Source organism: Cibotium barometz, chromosome 16, assembly GCF_041138505.1.
Source record: "Cibotium barometz isolate CiBa-2024 chromosome 16, ASM4113850v1, whole genome shotgun sequence".
Classification (NCBI taxonomy): Eukaryota; Viridiplantae; Streptophyta; class Polypodiopsida; order Cyatheales; family Cibotiaceae; genus Cibotium; species Cibotium barometz.
The window spans coordinates 40,498,849-40,521,578 of NC_141061.1; the positions used below are offsets into that span (position 1 = coordinate 40,498,849).

Here is a 22,730-nt window from a genome sequence, read left to right on the forward strand (position 1 = left end):
GGTGGGTTGTTGGATTTATTTGGCCTTTTATATGCACATGGGCATGTGCATGCATGTTACACAAAGGAAATCTCTGTGACTATTATCCTGATTGTCAACGCAAATCTTTCATGATCACGACACTATCTATAACAAAGTATGTTAGCTGGCCTCTAGACCTGTTCCATCACATCTCAAGCATATTTCAGTAAATCATTGATAGCAATTCAGTAAATCAAAACAGGCAGAACAGAAATTTGCAATGACCTCAAAATGTAAGGGATGTAAATTGTTGCCACTTCAATGTCACAAAACAAAGCACATGATGTAAGAATTTACTTGAATGAGAAATACCTGTAAATTTGCCATGGTCAACATCCCCAGCTTCACTGATTGGTGCATCCTGAGGACATAAGATAGTTCAAAGAAGTCACTCTAGAGTTTAAATATATGGCTACATAAGGTAGGACCCTTATCTTTCTTTTCCCCTAAGAAAAGATCCTTCATTAGGTTAAAATGAGACTTCTGCCCGGAAGTAGATTACAGCCAGCCCTTGGAGCACAACCCTCCAGCAGGTCCAAGTTGTCGGCTTTTGCAAAAGGAACCAGGCATTTAATTACCTTCCCACTTGAACTCGCCAACAAGACTTTCTTGGTGGCTTTGGTTGTGGGAGAGAAAATCCCTCGCCCAGCTACAATGGGACTGGTACACACAAAATCCCTAGACACCTTTGGTCCAAAGGGTCATGACAACACACTTTGTTAAAGGATGTCCTAGCACATTTGTAGGAACAAACATGTAACCATTCAACCCTCAGAACTTAAGTTCCTTTATTTATAACACTAGAAATATTCTTCATGTTTTGTAAATTATATCTTACATAATCATAAGAGGTAATGTCAGCTTTGTAGATAGAAGAGTTTTCACCGGAATTTGCACCACTAAAAAATCCAAAGTTCGTTCCTCCATGTGCCATCTGAGGCAAAAACACATACACATTGACTTCAGATGAAAGATGGATAACGAAGGAACTAGAAGCTATTCAAATTGAAAATATATCTCAATGTCATACATAGAGGACAGCAGACGCATTTAAAGATAATATCTTTTCTAAAGCAGCAGCTGTCTGTTCAGGACTGGTGGTCATTATGTTTTCAGTCCAATGAGTAAGCCATCCTGTGTAGAATTCCCTAAAGAACCAAAACAATATCATAACATGTTTTACCAGATATATTTGAGTGTGAACAATAGAGACATTACACACACATGAGTACTCACGATATCAAAGACGGAGACTTTCCTTTTGCATTAAACATCTTCTGCAATGCAAAAACCTGAGCTGCATCCCAATCTATTGGAAAGTCTACAGCTGTGGTTGCATAAACCAATACATACATTATTATAAATCTCTGGCATGCAGATAAAAATTAAAACAAGAATTTTATGAGTGCATATGTGAGATTCTTTCAAGCTCCGCATGCATGCCTGTGCGTGTGCACGTGCACGTGCCTACATGCGTGATTTTGTGTGTGTGTGGTGTTGGTGGAGGTCGAGCTGCTGTGTGGAGGCGACCCTGTCAAGCGTTCTCTGAACCCTCATCCCTGTCAAGGTGATCCTGTCGAGCGTACCCTGTCGGACACTTCTCTGTGCACTGCCTGCTATCTCACGTGCACTTGTCCGTGTGCTACGTGGCATGTACCTATCAGCCCGATTTCAAGTCTGCCAGCTTTTTCTCTTTTCGCCAGCGCCTCTCTCTCAGTTGTTGTTTTCCTCTTGTCTATCTTGCGCACACGTGGCTGTGTGTGTGTGTGTGTGTGTGTGTGTGTGTGTGTGTGTGGTGTGTGTGTGTGGAGTGTTGGAAGACCTGCTCGCCTGCTCCGTCGACCTGCTCGCCCCTTTTGGTGAGCACGTGTGGTGTGGTGCTTGTCCCTGGACTGTATCGGCCTTGTAGCCTACTCTGTGTCGGCCTTGCAGTAATCTACGCGACCTTCTGAGGGTTCCCAGATGCACTTTTTTCTCATCGCCAATCTGCTCTTCTTCCTCTCTTCTGCGACCTGTGTGCGTGTATAGGAGTGTGTGTGTGTGTGTGCGTGTGTGTCTGTGCCTCGCTACAGGTCAGTTTTTTCCCTTCTGTGTAAGTCGCTACAGGTCTCTGTTTTTCCCCTCCTTGTAAGATTGTATTCCAATAGCGCTGTCCCCCCTTTTTTTCTGATCTGTGTCTTCCTGCTGAATCGAATAGTCTCGATGGCAGAATCAAGCAAGTATTATGTCAAGAGAGCTCTTTCTCCTGAACCTAAAAGACAATCAAGGGAATCTCTGCCCCCTATAGCTCCTTCATCTGAAGATGCTTCCTATGTGTGTTTGACATGTTGAATGAGGATTTTCAACAAAGTAGAAGAGAACGGATACTACCTGCTCCGGAACTCACTTACAAGATGAAGTTGCCTTCTCTTGTGCATCCTCTGAAGAAGCTCTCTCAAACTGCAGTCAGCATCTTTTTTCCAGGTAAAATACCCTCGGCTAATGATGTGGGACAATGGGTGAATTCTCTCCTAGGTGGATGCTATGTAGAAGGAGTCTATTTTGCCTCCAGAGGATTTTATGAAGTTCATCTCTTGGATGCATTGACAAAACAAAAGATGTTGGAAATGTCCCCTTTATTTTTTGGTCGTCAAATGGTGCACATCATGCCTTGGTCTCCTAATAAGGATTATCAGAATCTCATCAAACATCACTGCCCTGTATGGGTTGAAGTCGTTGATTTCCCAGATTACATGAGAACAGAGCTTCCAGGCTTAGCGATGACATTGGGACAAGTGATCTGTCCCCCTCGTCCCACAAGTAACAAAAATCGTTTTTGCATCTTATGGGATACTGATAGACCAACCCCCTCTTCTATTGCAGTTGAGATTGAGGGTGTTAATTTGGGAAAGAAATATTTCACTCTGAAATGGGGCATCTTTGCTGGAGCTTGTTTCTCTTGTCACAAGTTCGGGCATCTAGCTTCTGAGTGTCCCTCAATCCTTCATCCGCCTCCTCCAGTTGCCATTCCTCCGCCATCTAATAAAGGAGGTCAAAAGACTTATGTGGAAAAGACTGAAGCTAAAGGAGCAAAGCCTTCAGTTCCTTCAGGGAACCAAGCCAATTTAGCCCAAAACAAGGATAAAGGAAAAAGCAAGCTAGTGGAAAATAATTCATCTTCTCACGAGGGTTGGCAGAATGCAAAGAAGACGGTGCCTCTCAAACAAAGACCTCTCCAATCTCGCAATTGGGATGCTTCTGCTCCATCTCCTGGTCAACCTTCTACCTCTTCGGACAGCCCCATCTCAAAGGCATGGGTCAATGCAGTTAAGAAGGGTATTCCACTTTGTGAAGAAGATGATTTAGTCAAGGAATTGGATTTTGAGGGTCAGCAAGACCGTGTGGCAATGGCAGAGGCTTGATGCCTCCCTTTCTCTTTGAGGACTGCTCATCTCTTGTACATATTTTCATGCGTACTTCTCTTAAATGTTTTTCTTATAATATACAGGGCCTCTGCAATCAGCATAAATGGAGGCTCCTATGGCATTATATAAACAATACTCACCCGGATGTTGTGTGTCTACAAGAGCATAATCAGCATTCTTTTGCTGGCCAACATGGGTTCTTTTCAGGCTATGATATATTTTACGCAGGATCTGGACAATTCTCTGGGCTGTGCATTTTAGCCAGACATGATCTGCAGCCCTATGTAGCATATAATGATCTTTGTGGCCGATGGATGATTATCCAATGCATGATCAATGGAGAGATTTTTGAAATAGGCTCCTTGTATGCCTCTAAATTTCAGCTTCCAGAGCTCAAATGTGGGACTCCATTAACCAATATCCTTGGTCTTCAAATGCTCTACTTTGTGGTGATTTTAATAATTCTCCTCACTGGAAGGACAATACCACACATAAATCCCATATGCTTCCCTCTGAAATCCAGCGATGGGAACATATGACTTCTTCTCTTCATACTGCAGATTTATGGACAGCAACTCACCCTTCGGTTTTGGGATTCACATATCATCACAATGCTTTTACAGAATATTGGGCGAGGCTTGATAGATGGTATCTTATTCATGCTCAGCAATATGATGATTATACATGTCAAATGTGGACTGATTATTCTCAACAACTATCTGATCATACTCCACTCTGGCTCAACCTTTCTTTTGGTATGCCTTTGGATGACATTCAGCTCTCTTTAGTCACACATTTGCAGGTTAATCAATTATATCTTTCTCATGAAAAATTCCAGCAAATGATCAGATTGGCTTGTAAGCCATTGTTATCTCATGCTCACGAGGATCTCGATTTTGCTTGGAACTCTTTTGTACATCGTATTCAAAATGTCATTAAGGAATATGGAAGATGGTACATGGCAGAAACCAGACAGCATATCCAGTGGGCAAAATCATACAAGCAGTCCTTGGTACAGATTAGCCATCAAAGGTCTCTTTCTGCTTCTGAACAGAATTCATTGTCTTGTGCTTCTTCCATAATTGATGCTAATGATAAACGCAAGCTTTCCAAATGGCAGACAAGGGCTAGAGTTAAACCTATGCTAGATAAGGGCTGCTCCTCGAAATCTTTCTTTCGAAACTTACACACGTACAGACAAAGTCAATCTATCATGAGAGTCAAGAAACCGGATGATCTTTGGACCTAGACTTTATCGCAGCTAGAAAAACAATGTCTGGATCATTTTCGGCTTCTTTTTTCTCTACCATCTTCTTCTACATCTCAGGCTGCATTGGCTCGGAGCAGATTTATTGAGCTTGTTTCTCCCATTGTTTCTTTGCAAAAAGCTTCAATGCTGGAAATGTCCTTTTCAGATACAGAATTGGATGAAGCCCTCAAGCATTTGGGTAAACATAAATCCCCAGGTTGGGATGGTTTGACGGTTGAATTTTTTGTAGCCTTCTGGGCTGAATTGAAGGGTCCAATCTTGAAGCTCGTTAATGTAGCCTGGCAACATCAACATCTTCCCTCAGCTTGGAAGCATGGTCTGGTTAAGCTTCTGCCCAAAAAACCTCTGTGTGAAACAATGGATGACTGGAGGCCTATCACTTTGATGCCTGTTATATATAAACTTATTGCTAAAATGTTGGTACACCGGATAAAGGATATCCTTCATGATGGACTTCATCCCAGGCAATATGGTTTTGTTCCAAGAAGGCATATACATGATAATATCTCCAATACTCTCATTGCAATGGAATATGCAAAATACTCTGCTCAAGATGTCTTGGTCATGCAGGTGGATGTGGCAAAGGCATTTGATACGGTGCAATGGGATTATGTTTCTCAAATCATGTCTAAACTTGGTTTTGGGCCAAAGCTAGTTAATGTCATATATTGGCTTTACTCAGATTCCACTGCTCAATGCTTTATAGGGAAACATTTGTCTGAGTCTTGGACTCTAGAACGATCAGTTCGACAGGGATGCCCTCTCAGTGCTCTGTTCTATGCTATTGCTTCGCATCCTTTGCTTCTTTACATGGATCATCTGGTTGATACTAGACAGTTAGAGGGGCTTCAGATTTCTGGTTCATGGCCTTTCATTGCACAGGCTTATGCAGATGATTCATTCTTCATGCCAAAGAACAGTCCTTTGGAGCTTCGTCTATTGATGGATACTCTTTCAGATTTTGGGTTGGCAGCTGGTTTAAAAATTAATTTTCAGAAATCAAAACTCTTACCTCTCAAGCATTGTGACTGGCATGCTATCCTGTGGCCCGGCCAGATTATTTATCCGGAAAGCATAGTAAGACACTTGGGCTATCCCATTGGCTGGAAAATCAGAAATAAGCAACAAATATCTTGGATGCTAAACAAAATTAAGGACAAATTAGAATATTGGAAGATCTCCACTTGGCCATTACATGTACGGCTTCGAATTGTTCAGTCCATTGTTCTGGCCTATGTCCAATTCTACCTTCCTCTCTTACATTGGTCATCTCGAGATCTTTCTTCTTTTATGTCTCAAGCCATGGAGATTTTTTGGAAAACTAAGCTTCATAAAAAAGCTTTAAGGTTGCTCAAAATGGACCTGCTTTGCTCGCCAAAAATGCATGGTGGTTTGAATATTATAAACATCAAATTTCATGTGCTGGCAAGAAAGATCACTATGCTCAAAACCTTTTTTCAACAAGAGCAGCCGTGGTCTATCATGTTGGCAATTTTGGGTGGTCGGATGCGCACAAATGCTTATGGTCGTTGGTTGATTGATCCATCGGAAGTAGTGCTTGGCAAATTTCAAGGTAAAATCCCTGGTTGTCCATTTTCTACTTCCTTGATTCAGGATTGGAAGAAAGTGCTCTCTCGCATCAAATGGTCTCCCCATCCTGCTTCTATAGCTTCCTCGCTTCGAATGGAAAGCATACATTGGAGTGCTGTTTTTTACTCTCCCCTTGCTGTACAACAACCAATCAGAGCTTACAATCTTATGAAATTGGGCATCCGGTTCATTGACGACGTAGTGGATACTAGAGGGCAAATTCTTTCTTTTCCGATAGCATGCCAACAATACAATCTTGGGATGCATCATAGATCTATATGGAAAGCTATTGCAGATCTCTTACACCCTTTCATTCCGATTCCAACATTGGATGTAAGAGACAGGCTTCAAGACTGGCATCTTCAGTCTTCAAGTTCAAGATTATCCTCTCAATCTTTGCATCTATTGACTTCTATACAGGCTTATCGATTGATATTACCTCCTCCATGGATTGCTCAGCATGCTAATTCTCTTTGGCATCTGGATAAGTCTTTAGCTTGGTGGAAAGCAAAACTGACATTGATATGGAAGTTGAAAATGCCATTGAAACAGAGACTCTTTCTCTGGAGATGCATTGTCGGTATTTTTCCAGTGGGAGTGAAATTGGCTCAAAGAAGGATTGCCTCTCCTATTTGTCCAAGATGTCATCATACTACTGAGAGTGTTCCGCATTTATTGTGGTCTTGTTCATATTCCAGAAACCTTCTGGACAAGATCTCCTATTTTTTATCTCTCAGATTTCCTGCACACAGGTTCTACAAGTTTTTCTGGATGTTTGGCACCTTATCAGCTTCTTTGTCACATTATTCTCTTTTCTTCCATTGGATCAGATACTGGGCCTTATGGACCCTCTAGCTACAGCAAAATCATGCATATATGAATTCACCCCTTCAGCACCCTTATGAGTTCTTCCGAGCCTCGTTGCGGCAGTCCTTATATGATGCTGTGCATGAGGGAGATTTGGATGTTTCTTGTGTTCAGCTTTTCTTTTACTGTTTCTGATGGATAGGGCATAGGCTCTTTTCTTGAGCACTGCCCTGATCTTGCATAGAACTTTTTTACTGCTGTTTTTAAGTTCTAGGGTTTAGACATCCTCTTGATGTCAAACCCTTCTGTACATTTATGATATAATGCAATTTCAACTGGTTTTACAAAAAAAAAAAAGTGTGTGTGTGTGTGTGTGTGTAAACAGTGGTTTCACCAAAAAAAAAAAAGCGTGTGTGTGCGTGTGTGTTCGCATGTGCGTTATAGCTAACAGGCTCTTGTAAGCAATGGATGGAAGAAAGCAAGGTGTTAAGTTTCATGGTAGAGCCACTACTAGTGAAAGCAAGGAAAGGTCAATCAATATATGTGAATTCATTAGGGGGCATTTGAACATAAAAAGGGCCCTGCAACAAGCATCCCTAATTTTAAGGAATTATGATAATTTTATTGAGGCTTAAGGAGACAAACCTCATAATGACGCCTACTTTTGGCCCTAAAAGTAGGTGATCTCTCTAGTTTTCTCTCTCTAGGATTTTCACTCTAGGATTCTCTTTCTAGCCACTAAAACTCTCGAAACATCATCAATCTCGTCCATATAGGGGCCCCAAAAATATTTTTTATTACAATTCAAAATAATTGTCTCAAAATAACTTTCAATCACATTTAATGCACTTTCATTTGTGACTCCAACGAAACCAGCTAAGCAGCAGTCTCAATCTACATATCATATCCGAAATTGGATTGAGTGATAAACTATACGAGACCACAATCAAAATCCTTTTACAGATGTAGTGTCCAAAAACAGGGCGGAGGTTTGTAAAGGAGGCACACAAATTCTCGATAAGAATGATGTTATATGGCATGTATTACAGGATGCTGGTGGTGACCACAACACGGATGTGTATTAGCTTTCTTTTACTTTCTCTGATAGAGATGTCAATGATTCCAATAAAATGTGTGACTGACAATGTTCAGGACCTTTGTGATCCTAATAAATGGAGGCGTTTTTGGCCCTATATAAATAGAATGAAACCTCATGTGTTGTGTATCCAAGAGCATAATCAACATGAGTATGGTAGCCAGTCTGGGCACTTTGCTGGTTATGATATATTTTATGCATGAACCTGTACATATTCAAGGGTTGCTTTCCTTGTAAGGCATGAGTTGCGCCCAATGCTTGAATTCAATGATCCTCTTGGGAGATGGATGGTTGTGCAATGTATGTTGCAGAGAGAAGTATATCAGTTCGTAGGACTCTATGCTTCTCAATTGTCTTCTGTGAGACAAAGATTGTGGCAAACTTTTGTTTCCTATCCTTGGTTCACACATGCTTTTGTGTGGGGACTTCAATAATTCCCCCAGAGATGAAGACAACACTTCTTGTGCATCTCATATGTTAGTGAATGAAAGACATGAATGGCAAAATTTTATTCTCCAAATGGATGCTAGTGATATGTGGTTGGCCAATATGGTACATGTACCTAGATTTACTTTCAAACATAATGTTGTAAATCACTATTGGGCTCATCTTGATAGATGGTACATGCTAAATGCTCAACAATATGATGCATTCACATGCAAGCTTTGGGTAGATTATGCTACTCACCTGTCTGACCATGTACCTTTATAGATGGGCTTGTATTTTCAATCGCCTATACATGAACCTCCACTTCAGCATCAACATTTTTTTTTTGTAAAGAACAGCTATCTTACACATAGCATGTTTCAAGCAATGGTGAAGGATGCTATTGCATCACTTTGGGGTCACCTATTGGAAGATCTGAATGTAGCTTGGAATCACTTTGCTCTTCGCATGCAAATTGTTACGCAGACTATACAAGGGAGAACAAAGGCACAAGGTGGATGATGCAAAACAAACAATACAATCATTAACTGAATTTAGCCATTGTCATGCATTATTAGATGTTCAACAAATGATATTGTGTGAGGCTAAAACATGTATCACTCTGGATGAGCAAAGGAAGATACAAAAATGGCAGGTAGGGACGCGCCACAAACAAATTATAGACAAAGGTTGCTCTTCCAAAGGCTTCTTCAAAAGCCTACATGCGGATAGACGAAAGCAAAAGATTTCTCGAACTAAAAAAGCTAATGGTCATTGGACGAGCACAAAAGCTAAGCTTGCAGATACATGTGTGCAACATTTTGCTCGCATTTTTGAGCCTCTTTCACAAACCACGGTAGAAGTTCAAAATGCAAGGCATGAATTCTTGGCATGTGTAAATCCTATAGTGTCTAATGGAGATGCCATAGGTTTTGATGCATTGTTTGATGTTACTAAACAACAAGATGCATTAAAAGACATGGGTCACTCGAAATCTCCTCGATGAGATGGCCTCATGTTGGAATTCTTCCAGACATTCTAGGAGGATCTGAAGTACCCAATTCTATATATGATTAATGCTTCACGGATGAGCGGTGAAATGCCATCTTCGTGGAAGGAAGGGTTGCTTACATTGGCTCCTAAAAAGGAATTGTGTGAAATGGTGGATGAATGGCGCCCTATTACTTTAATGCATGTGATATATAAGCTCGCCACCAAAATGATAGCCAATCGCTTGAAAGGTGTTTTGTATAATGGATTGCATCCTCGTCAATATGGTTTTGTGCTAAGAAGACCAATAATGGATAATATTGCTAATGCTTGTATTGCTATGGAATATGCCAAATATACAAATCAAGATGTGCTAATTATGTAGGTGGATGTGGCAAAGGCATTTGATACAGTGCAATGGGATCCCGAATTACATAGCTGATGTAACGGTTGCTCTCGGCTTTGGGAAGAAAATGCGGCATGTACTCTATTGGTTGTATATGGATACATAAAAAACATGAATATTTAGAAAAGCTTCATGGCTTGCGGAATTCGGATTGGAACTCACTTTATGGCACAAGCCCATGCAGATGACTCTTTCTTCATGTCTAAAAATGATCCAACCCATCTCACATGCATCATGAATGTTTTAGACTTGTTTGATAAGGCTGTTGGACTTTATATGAATTTCGAAAAGTCAAAGTCGATTCCATTGCATTGTATGGATTGGCATCGACTTCTATCGCTAGGACAAATAGTTTAGCCTAATCAAATCGTCAAGCATCTTGCATATCCACTGGGATGGGATATGACGGTTCAGAAAGCGGCACAATGGGTATTGCAAAGTGTCACATGCACTCTGCATTGTAGTGCATGGTGACAAGCTGGCTCATCATCAACAGTGCAACATTTGTACAGTATTAGTTCCATTCAAGATGATATTTATCATACACCGTGACCCCATTGTATATCCTCAGTCCAGGATAAGTCAAGCACGAGCTACATAGGTCATTCTCAGCCATATTCAGTCAGTCAGTCAGTCTAAGTCCCTTAACCCACTTAAAGAGACGCATTCATGCATCTATAGTCAGTAGAAACCTTAGGGTTTGCATCACAAAGCATCCTGCATACTGTACATCATTCATGTATAGTATCTAGACCATTGCAGGAACCTCAGATAGCATCTAGGAATTATCCAGGATTTATCTAGGATTTTTCTGGTATTTTTTCCATCATTTTCAGCATTTATGCATCATCATTAAGCATTTAATGTTTATATAGCAGTCGGTTGGCACTAGAAGTCGGCCAGCATCTAGTGCCAACCGACTAGCAACATCACTAGTATAAATAGAGGCTTTGCATAATCATCTATTCATTCATCTCATAATTCAGTCAAGAAGCATTCAGGCGCATACCATTCAGCCTTGCATCCACCTCAGATCCATGTGTTTTGGAGAAGCGTATCATCCTTCAGCAAGAGGAGCATTAATGCTTGTGCTTTCAGCCCTCCATCAGCAAACGCATCCGTCCTCAGCATTCAGCCATCAGTAAACCTTGCATTTTCTGCATCCATGCAGTTTTCAACATTCATTCATTCATCGTTTTGCTCCAGCCACTTGGTGAAGGTAAAACGCAGCATTCTCATTTATTTACAGCATTCATATACAGTCTAGAACAGTCCCAAACATCCCCTCTCTCAGCCCTAGCTTTGCATCCCTCCCTCATACCATTGGGAAGAGTGCATAGGCTCGAGATTGGACATTTTGGTGTTTCTACAGCAGTGTACAGTTCAGCCCAACACTTGGTCTTCGGAGGTCTTGCATTTGGCTTATCGTCAGTCACACCGTCACTCTCTTTAAAGATAATAAAGCAAATACTATCTCGATAACGGGATAGGGGGACCTTCAGTGGGTAATTCGGGACCCCATACAGTGTACAGTTCTCATCTCTCTTTCTCTCTCTCTCTCTCTAAAGTTTGAAGTATTAAAGTGGATTGCTAAACTCGCGAAACTCAAGATACAAAAGACGGTGTGAGCATTTGTGAGATGGGATCCTCCAATACGAAGACTTATGCTGCATATTACATTGGTATCAGATTCAGCTTGTCCACACACACACTGTATCCTAGCGTGAGGGCATCCTTGGATGGTCAGATTGCATTCCGGCACAACCACTGACTTCAGCATCATGTCTACAGAAGAGAGTACTCATCAGCCGGAAGACGTCTACGCCGAAGGAGACCTTGCTCTTCCGTCTACCGCCCCCGCAGACACCAGAGCTCTTCTTAGAGCTCAGAACCACCTGTGAAGCGTCTCCAACTCTTGGAGGCAAGAGCAACACATCGTCCTCCACCTCCAACAGCACCCAACTACATCTCCCTCTTCTTTCAGATGGAACAACAAAGGAGAGAGGATGAGGCCCGAAGGAGAGAAGAAAAAGCAGAAGCATAAGCTAGAAAGCAACAAGAAAAGGCAGAAAGACGGGACTATGAGGAAGCCCAACGCAGTATCGATGAAGAAGGCGTCAGGCTGAACTCGCCACTCGGGAGCACCAACGAGAGCTCGATCGAGAATGTATGTTACTCGAGCACCAAAGGGAAAAGGAGGCCATCCATCTTAGATACTAGCACCTCTCTTCAGCATCCCCAGCCTCAGGTGCCACCAGTCAGCAGTTCGCAACATCAACTACCGTCATTCGCAGTCAACCAAATTTCAGTAAGTATGATGGTAAGTGTGATCATTTGGCAGTTAATAAGTTTATTCATCAATTTACTGCTCATTTTTCATTAGCTAGGATCACAAATCCTCAAGATAGAGTCCACATAGCGGCTCCCCATCTCACTGGTGAGGCAGTCACTTGGTGGCAGCATTGGTCTAATCTTTATACAGACCATACCACAGGTGTCAAAGCTTTTAGCTGGGATACCTTTGTCCATGACCTGAAGACCATATTCCTTCCTCCCCAGTACATTACCGGTCTGGCAGATGAGTTCTATGGACTCAGACAGAACGGATCCCCAGTGCTTCAGTTTTCTGGCAAAGTTATTACTTTAGCACAGCAGTTAGGGCTATCTGCACAGGCCAAGATGGAGCAATTCATTCATGGATTGGATCCTAGCATTCAGTTCACAATTCGTAACTTTGAACCCAGTACATATGACCGGGCTTTGACACTCGCTCAAAATGAAGAAATGAAGATGAACGGAGACAAGCCCAAGCAGTCATCACAGTCCAGTACCAAACCCCAACCGGGGAAGGGTAATTCGTCTTCTAAAGACACTAAGACAGACAACAGTCCTAGCTCTAGTTCAGGAGGTAAGGAATCCAAGCCTAAGAAAACCCCTGAGGAAAAGGCTCAAGCAAGCATCACTGGAGGCTATCTTCCTCCTGAGGAGCAAAGATAGTATCAGTCCGAAAACTGATGTTTTTTCTGTCATACCATTGAGCATGGTAAGAAGGATTGTCCAAAAAGGCAAGAGGAGCAAGCCTCCAAAGAGCCTTCTGCCACATTTGCCACAGTATCCCCCGCTCCTCCAAACCCGCCTGCTACCACAAACGCAGTTCAGATCTTACCTTCTATGCATCCCATGCCATCCGCGGTACTTGATGATAAGCAGGAGGGTGAGACAACAACCACACAGAAAAGCCTGATCCGAGCTTATGGCTCTGCCAAGGGCCACCAGTTCATAATCCTTTTGAACATGGGCAGTTCTGAGGCCGCCATCTCTCCCCAGTTGGCTACCAACATGAGTTGTAACTTAGTGCCCTATCATTTCGAGGTAGACGGGTTTAAACCTGGTCTCTGCACCCACATATCTCAACGGGCACAGCAGTTTTCTTTTCAGGTTCAAAAGGCCTCATTCCAACGAGATTTCATTGTCTCTCCTCTTTTGGGATGTGACATGATCTTAGGAATCCAGTGGTTTCGTCAGTATGAACCTATTCCCACTTGGGGATAGGACACCTTTATTATCTCTAAAGGTTTTCCTGAGCCTGTCATGATTCAGGAGGATAGGATTATTCTTGGCATTCCTATGATTTCTCATTCGTCATCGTTGACCGACTCCACGTCGTTACTACCACATGACATCACAGAATAACTGCCCACTAACTCGCTGTACATGAGATCATGCATGGTAACCAGAAGAAAAGCAGTGATAAAAGAGTGACAGATTATGGGCTGGAAAGAAGTCAAAGGTTAGAAGAAAATCTGGATGCGAGGGCTGAGATGAAGTTTGATGCTTTCTAAGAGCAACAGCTTAAAAATGGCACATGTAAATCTTGCTTTACTTGTATGTATGAGCCAACAAGAAGGAAGAGATTGAATTTATAAGGGTAATGAGTTAAAAAAGCACACTTCCTTTAGTTTTGTGCTTTTTGAAAAGCTAGATCATAAAATTAAGCCCCCTCCCTCTTTAGCACAAAACAAAACTCACTTGTGCTTTCATTTACTCATGCTTTCCCTCTTTTATCATTCACGCCTCTTTTCGCTTTCCTTCTCCACCTGGGCCACAAAATCACATGTGCGCAATCATCTTGTACACGGCCTTCTTCTGCATCGGAATATTCTCTGCTCGTTGTCTAGACCAGCGTGACCTGTCCAGTCAATCCACGTTGCCCAGCCCCCCTGGGCGTGATGTCCACCTCATGTGCCCCCTGTCCAGCCCCTACGCACGCCTATGGGCAGGCTTTCCTGCCCCGCAGGCCTGGGCACCCCTTTGGTTGCACTGCTGGCTGCTCATGGCTGGTCTATGCGCAGGCCATCTGGCCGCCCTGCATGGGCCTGGTTTAGGCGCCTTGACTGGTTGTGGCCTTTCTGGCCACCCCTCCTGGTCTCCGATATGCTCCACTCTTGGCTGCCCATAAGCCTTAGCCGGCTGCCCCACCTCCGGCCGGCCTCTACAGATAGGACCACCATGTGGCCGCCATGCTTCAGGGATGCCACAGGACTGCACATACCTTGCCTAAGGCCTGTACCCTCGCCCTTTGGCTTGTACCACAAGAAACCGGAATTGCCTAGGAGCAAAACGGTCTCAACATCTCTTGTCCAGCCTGCACATCCAGTGTTTTTTTCTGATGTCCAGCCTGCACATGTCATGCTTTTTCTGCTTCCCTCTGTTCCTTGCACATCCGCACAAGGGTTTCACACTTTCTTGCTTTCCCGCACATCCATGCAGAGAAACGATGGCTTTCTTGCCAAAACAGCCCGCTTGAGAGTACTATCTTGAACATCCTGCATGCCTTGGATTCTAGCACTACGTCAAATCCATGCTCTGATACCAATATAAGGTCTCCATGGACCACGCCCAAGGATCGTCTGACCCAGAACCGAAACCCTAACGAGGTTTCATAGACCGGACCTCGTACACACCACATGACCGCGATAGATTGTGGCTAGTGACTTACCACCCAACTGTAGAGTCCTCTTGACACACCCCCAAGCCTAAGGTCTGATTGCCACAAGCCTACATGGTACCGAAGGCCCCAACCTAGCATCCCATACCACTAGAGCGAACCACCCACCTTGCAGCTCCACGGCCATGAGGTCTTGCATGTCACCCTAGATTCCCTTGAGTATGATGTCATCCTTGGTAGACCTTGGATAAGTGAATCATTATATTCACTAGATGAATCCATGCAAACAATCACCTTGAACACTCCGTCATGCAATGTATTATATTCACTAGATGAATCCATGCAATATACAATCACCTTGAACACTCTTGCATGCAATGTACTATTTTATGGGATGAAGAAGCCTTGCAGGAGCTAGAACTTCCAACATATCTTATTGAAAAGACCCCTAGGATTTTGGTTGGATTGGAAATTGCAAATAAAATCACCACAGCTCAAGCACAACTTTATCCAACAAGAGAACACAATCTCATGACCTTCGAGCAATGGGATTTGTTAGGTCAACCAACACTCACGGCACATCCTGAAAGGATTACCTTTACACACTCAATAACTCATAAGTGCCCCCAAGGTCACTTATGTAGCAATAACCTAGTCCTAACCCTAGGCCTGTCAGGACATAGCAGTCCACATCCCAACTTCCTTGGGAGATATAGGGGTTAGTGCCCAGCCCATAACAGGAGGGCAAGAGAATCAAGTCATTCCAGATCAAGGGCTGCTCCCTCGGTGCTACGGAGCTCTCAAAGAAATAATCTGATTCTATCCTAGGCATTTATGCGAGCCAAGAAGCACTTTGAAGTGGAAGTACCCCTGCGAGGAGAAGAGGGGGGGGGGGGGGGGGGGCGTGGAGGGGGCGGTGTTTGTTTTTGTGTGTGACACCAAGTGGCCACGAAGATCCATATGGTGTCTAGTAGCCAAAGGCCACCAGGTGTTGGAGTGCAGCTTGCATGCAACTCCGGGAAAACCTTCCACAACTCTTCCCCTCCCTGAAGTTTAGGGAGAATGATCTTGGAAAATAAAGCTCACATCTGTATCTCCAGATCAATGATGGCAAGGCCGCCCTAATGCAGAGGAAGGATGATCGTGTCATGGGAAACCTTGGTGCACATGTTTTGGTGGCGATCCTCGTCAACCATCAAAACTTCCGGATCGGCTATCAAATCTGGCCAATGCATGCACAGGAGAAGCATTAATAAAAAGAGAGAACCAAAGAAAGACATGTTATGCTCCAGTAGAACAGTGTCTTGCCGTGCTCACAAGAAGGGGAGTTGGCTGCTCTCTTGTGATATCAATTTCCACATAGTTGTGGAGGTGCTTACAGGATTGCCTCTTGGGATCCACTCGAATCTCTGATCCCCATGTTAAGGTGGGAGTCCTACTCACACACAAGCCCCAAGTCTGGTTCCAGTTGATCCTAGCTCCTGAGGCTAAGCTGAAAAACGCAATGGCTGCTGCAAATCTCCTCAAGTTGTCCTCACTGCCATCTAAGCAGGCTGCCATGTTATCCACAAACTGAGTTAAGAAGCTCCTGCAAGCTGCTGTGAACTTGTGTCCTGAACATAGAGGAAGTTGTGGGCAGCAGGGTATGAGACTCCTCGTAACCCTGGTTTTTGAGAATCCTCCAAAGCACAGAGCCCTGCAAGAAGGTCTAATCCACTCTATTGCAAGCCTTCTCAAAGTCCTGCAAAAGTACTGCCAAATCCCGATCATGGGTTGGTATTAGTCGCACGGGTGGCCTCACAGGAAGTAAGGATGTTATTAAGGATGCTCCTATCTCAGATAAAACCTGTCTAGGTACAATGAATGATGTCCAAAAGGAAAGGCAGACGTGGATGCTGATGGCCTTGGCCACTTTGTAGGATAAATGCAAAAGATGTGTTGTATTCAAATGTTACCTGAATATACATCATCCCCAAGTAATGTCCCATTCTCAAGGTTGCTCTTGGAACCTCCATCTGTAGTATATCTGCATGATACATTTAAAATATTTGGTTTGGATGATAACATATACTTGTCTTCCAAGATTCCTTGCATGCAAACATAGTTAAAGAAAAAGGAAGATGAGATTTATTGTTTTCATTTGGGTATTTCTTTTAATTTAGTTTCACCAGCCCAAAAGCGTTATAACCATCCAATGTCATCAAAACCAATTCCCCAAGTCAGGTCCTATCCTAATCACACACTCACTGGAACCATTTTCACAAAAAGACATTCAATTCACCCAGAATTACACTATCTAGCTATTAGTTAGCTTAGTTTTCAGATTGTGTACTCTGAATGAAGCCATGTTGTCCAAACAAAGGGTACTAAGAACCACAGGAAGATGGAATCATGTAGTTGCTAAGTAAATGGTGCCCCTTTCATGAAGCCAATGAACAGAAAGATCGCTCCTTGGATCTGGAAGTGTTATTTTGTATTGTCTCTCACCCATTTGCCTTAAGCAAGATATTGTGCGTGTGTTAAATGCATGAGGTGACTACACAAGTATTGACACCTTAATCTTTTCTTTTAAGAGTTCAAGCTGCAATCAGTTGATATTGCATCGTCATCTTGGTGAGACCACAAGAAGCTTGTGCAGCTCCTCATGTGGGTAAATGAGACTAATTTGAAGCGCATTCAAGATAAAAACAGAAATAACAAATTTTCAAAGCAACAGAGAGAAATCTCAGAACAGGAAGGTATAGAAGCCTTGTTGCAAAACCGGATCCACCAAAAGGTGCACACCCACAACCAAAAAAAACATGAAAAGAAATCATGATCAACCACACTTACATGATTGCACTGTTGCCAAGATAGACTTTAGCCTGATCCACAAGATGCTTAAGGTAATCTGTGTCTTTACCATAAGACCCAAATTCATTTTCAACCTGGAGCACATCCAGAAGTTCATAAGACCATTCAAAGATCAAATGATTTTTACCCACCACAAACTTTTCCAAATATCTAGTAGAAGTTTTTATTTGGGATCTCCAGAGTATGTGAAAAAACACCTGCACCATGATCACCGGTCCCCCATTCTCATACAGAAGTACAGAAATTTTAGGGAGCAAGACTTGCCACCAATTGTCAACCTGGAATATTGTTGTCAAATACCTATTAGGAGCTCACAGCTTTGGCTGATAAAACTAAAAGACTAAAAAAGATGTTCCCCACTTCTCTGGCGATTTTACCAGATCCAAGTAAGCTGGGTCTGATGATCGAAGTCGTAAAGGTGGTTGATGGGTCAGCAGCCAAGCAGGGAAGCCACCAAAATCCCACTCTACTTCGTATCAAAAACAATTTCAAAGGCAATAATCAATAAACAACCTTTCACTTAAAGTAAACATACTGTAAAAGTCCAGAATCAAAAAAGTGAACACGTTGCTGAAGCGCACATCAGACAGACACAAAAGTGTGACAGGGCTCCTTGAGGGAGGTGGAGTCATCGGTGCTGCAGAGTTCCATAAAGGCGCCTGCAGTGGACAACTGCCCCACTAACGGGTGGCTTTGCAGGAGTATCCTACGATAAATGCGAGTGATAGTTCGCCCCGTAGCAAGAAGAGGCGACGAAACCTAGAAGCAGGGATCTCCAACCAATTTACTATTAATGCACTTAAGAAAGATGAAATGGCAAACCATAAAGAAAGACATGAAAATTTGTGGCCACATTAGGCCGGAATGGGCCGACCTTGTTAGCAGGGACTTCTTGTTCTACAAGTTTTAACGGCACTTGGAGCCAGATTTCCAAATACATTTGTATGATAAAAACAGCCCTTATAAGGTGACCATCCTTGATTACATAAGATGCATGTGCTATCCCGGCATGCAAATCAAGCCACATACGTGCAAAATCAGCATCCATATGATACATTTCCTTCATGTTAGGCAAGTCCTCATGATACATTTCCTTCATGTTAGGCAAGTCCTCATGATAGGCAATAGATATGGCAGCCACATGAGGCTTGTCACAAGGCATCTGCAGCCACATTCTTATTCCCAAGCGCATGCACATTCTGAAAATGAAACATACAAAGAAAATCCACCATCCTCATATGCTTATCGGAAAGCTTGGTTTGCATGAGGAAGTACCTCAAGCTTTGATGGTCACTTTTTCATTCCGTAGAAGATAATGCTTCCAAATTGTGAGGACAGGAATTATGGCCAACGACTCTTTCTCATATACAACCATCGTGAGCTTGGCATCACGCAACTTCTTGCTTTCATAGGCCACGGCATGGCCCTCTTGATGCAAAACAGCCCCAATACATGTGTCACATGCATCACATTCCACACTAAAAGGCTTATAAAAGCCCGGCACTACCAATACCGGTCCAATGATGATGGCTTTCTTGAGCTTTACAAATGCATCATTTTCAGCTCATGTCCATTGAAAAACAGCCCTCTTCTTGGTCAAATTATGCAATGGCGAGGCAATACATACAAATGCCTCATGAACCTCATGTAGTATGAGCAAAAACCAAGAAAACTCCGTACTTCATGCACTGTATTGAGTTCAAGTCAATCTCTTTAATCACCTCAATCTTGACGGGACCACACCCACATATTAGCAAACCTAACCTAGGATTAGTCAGCCTAACCCTAGAGTTAGCCTCAGGTACATGGCATACTTCCCCTCTTCAAGCATTTACACACTCGTAAAATAATCTAGGAAATTCTTACTAGAAATTTAACTCTCAAGTTGAGCTAACCTCTGCCTACTCTCTCACAATCAATCAAAGATAAGCTTAAACCTAAGCTCTTACGGTCCTTAAAAATCTCATGTGAGCCCTACCCAAAGTGGAGCAAAAGAAAAAATCCTCAACCACAACAAGTTCAAGAGGTAAAACCCTCAATCACCATTCTTTACTTGAATTCATACCATTGGGAAATCGGATGAACTTGAATTCTCAAAGTCAATTCTAGTTCGAGATTTGGTAAAATCACGCTACTTGGAGAATAACATACATCCACGTTCATAGAACCTTGGAACCATTAGGTCCAAATACAAAGTATACTCAAGAATCCTCAATGCAAGTTGTAATTTCCTAAAGAAAGCTTCTATCAAGTATCAAGTGTGCCATATCTAGAACGCCTCTAATAGACATCTAGTAGGAGCTGCAATTTCTTGTATTCCAACAAGGTAGACCAAGCTAAGCCTAGATACATACCATTAAGTTCTAAGTTCTACGGAATCGGGGCTAATACCCATACTAAAACATAAACTGATTGTTACCATTAGTACATCTTAGGCAAATTTGACCATCCAGATGTACCTCTCCCAATTGGATGGTCTCCAAGAGACATATGTGCGAAGCATATCCTCCAAAACCTAATTCACGCTCTCTGTTTGCCCATCAAACTGAGGATGATCAAGAGGAACTCATACACGGTCACCAATGACTGCTTAAAGTGTCCAACAAATTCAAATTCATGTCAAGTACTATATAACAGTGATGAAATCGTGCTAAAATAGCATTGTGCTATACTCGGTTTGGGTAGAACTAGTATAACCCTACCAATTAACACTAGTTCTACCCAAAGCCAATATCGCACGATGCTAAAATAGCATTGTGCTATCCTAGGTTTGGGTAGAACTAGTATAACCCCACCATCAACACTTTACAACATAGTCTCGAACATATTGTTATGTACCTAATGCTAACCACATGGTTAGAGAGTCTAATCTTGGGTTAGGGGACCCTGAGGATTAGTTAGAATAACATGGGCTATGGGTTTATTATAGGATCCCATAAGTTATAAGCTATTATTAAGTATTAAGTTGACACCTATTCATAGGGTGACTTATGGCTCTATAAGTGGAGTGAACCTATCGAGATTGTATTGTACTCTTGAGCTCTCTTGAGAGTGTTGTGGAAGGCCAGCAAGCCTAGGACTTGGCTTGGAACTCAATCCATGGTGAAACCTTAGCCTATGGGCTTGGGGGTGATCTGCAGACATGGGTGACCTAGCATGCACCCCTTCTATTTGGTATTAATCTTGTTGTTGGTGCTTTAGGCATATCTTGGGGGACATTAGAGTTGATATCAAAGCGAGGCTAAACACGGGGGAGCAAAAAAGCAAGGTTTGCATGTCTCACACATGGAAGCAAGCATATCGAAAATCCTAGGTATTTTCCTTGTGGTATTTGCTAGGGTTTTGATCTTGGTTGAAAGGTATGGTGCTTTTTCAGTTTTCTGTCAAGCATGCTTGAAATGTGTGGTCCTAGAGGGTAGGAGAGAGAGAAAAGGGGTGAGAGAGATGTCTGTGCCATGGTTTTGCATGTAGAGACCCTATGCACATAAGCCCTAAGAGCCGGCCTTGTGTTGGTGTGCATAGCCATCATGGGGCGGAATTAATATGCATCGAGCATGGACTGCATACTGCAGAAAGTGCGTGGAAATGAAACTGTTGGCTTCAATTGTGTTAGGCAAGCATACAATGGCTCAAACACCCGTATGACAGGCAGTTAGCACAAGCACAAGGGACGGGTTCTTCAGGTCAAGCAGCCAGGGTGCACTAGGCCTGTACACTGTACAAACTGCCATGTGGCAGCTGTTAGAGATTGTGGGCCTGTAGTGGCAGCGCTGCTGCAGGTTCAAGTCACAGTTGACATGGAAAATGGTAGCACTAGCAAGAAAAAGCCCATGTAGAGATAAACAAAGCAAAAAACCTTCTTGGTTTCCAAAAACGTTTTTTCTTAGGGGGGTTCTTTAGTAAACACATGTATGTGCAGGCCCTTGATTCAAAAAATGAAAGGGAACAATGGGGGTGGGGGGAAAGCCTGAAACCCCCTTGTTTTAGAATAAACAATGGGGGTGGGGGGAAAGCCTGAAACCCCCTTGTTTTAGAATAAACGTTTTTTTAATGAACTTGTGTGTCTTTTTTGGAGAAATCATGCATGTATGTTGGTTCCATACAGGAAAAAAAACGTGGGCTTAAAAAGGTTGGGGGTGGGGGGGGGCTTCTTTTTAAAGGCACACAACGGTTGCTTTTTATGAGCACATATAACATGGAGCAGTTTTTTATAAACACGCATCGGGATTTATAATTTTTTTTTTAAGCTACACCGCTTTTTTGGGAAAAGCATACACAGCCTTTTTGGAGGTTAAAGAGGGTGTCTCTTTTGGGATACTGCGCACACAGACTAGGCAGATTTCAGCCTATAGTTTTCTCTTTCCTTTGCCAGATTTTGGCCAGTCAGCAAGGTTTGAGAGTATATACGGGCCAGACGGCACACGCTTTCTTGAGACTTGTGGGACTGGTTTTTTCTTCTACTTGTTCTTCTAGATCTTTCTTTTTACCTCATGGAAACCCTGGCTAGATTAGCTTCATTGATGGCATGGGTCATCATGAGGAGCACCAAGGGAAGCATCAGGGTGTGGATATGCCCGGGCTTGCAGAAACCGGGGCAATCAGAGCAGTAGAGAAAAAAAGTAAAGTTTGATACTAAGATGGCAAAACTTTGAGAAGAGATGCTTAAGGGAGCAGTCAGTTCTCTTGCAACGGGTGGTTTTGAACCCGTCTTCTTCCATGATACCTAGTTCGAAGGCCCTTCTTTCATACCAGAGCTTTATGCGGGTGAAAGAGAGAGAAGACCTAGGAGTTTGAGGATTCCTGGCTGAACCGAGAGAATATTCACTTAGAATTCCACCATTTCCCAAATAATGGGAAGATACAAATAGTACGAGGTTTCCTCAAGGTTAAAGCCCTGCCAAGGGTTCCTCAAGGGGAAT

The 22,730-nt window shown here is 42.8% G+C and overlaps 1 protein-coding gene across 5 annotated transcripts in view; it reads right to left on the bottom strand.

Annotated features, from left to right (window-relative positions):
- BGAL17 (beta-galactosidase 17) overlaps positions 1-22,730 on the bottom strand; it is a 189,727-nt gene that overhangs the window by 104,803 nt on the left and 62,194 nt on the right. For 3 of the 5 annotated variants that reach the window (XM_086810584.1, XM_086810586.1, XM_086810583.1), the window contains exons 4-11: positions 18,189-18,277; positions 18,009-18,089; positions 17,791-17,885; positions 16,914-16,984; positions 1,258-1,348; positions 1,052-1,169; positions 860-955; positions 334-382 (exon numbers count right to left, since the gene is read on the bottom strand). In XM_086810584.1, coding sequence (XP_086666710.1) covers positions 334-382; positions 860-955; positions 1,052-1,169; positions 1,258-1,348; positions 16,914-16,984; positions 17,791-17,885; positions 18,009-18,089; positions 18,189-18,277 — 690 coding nt within the window. Of the gene's footprint in view, positions 1-333; positions 383-859; positions 956-1,051; positions 1,170-1,257; positions 1,349-16,913; positions 16,985-17,790; positions 17,886-18,008; positions 18,090-18,188; positions 18,281-22,730 lie in introns of all 5 variants that reach the window. The other 2 variants (XM_086810582.1, XM_086810585.1) reach the window with 1 other exon arrangement.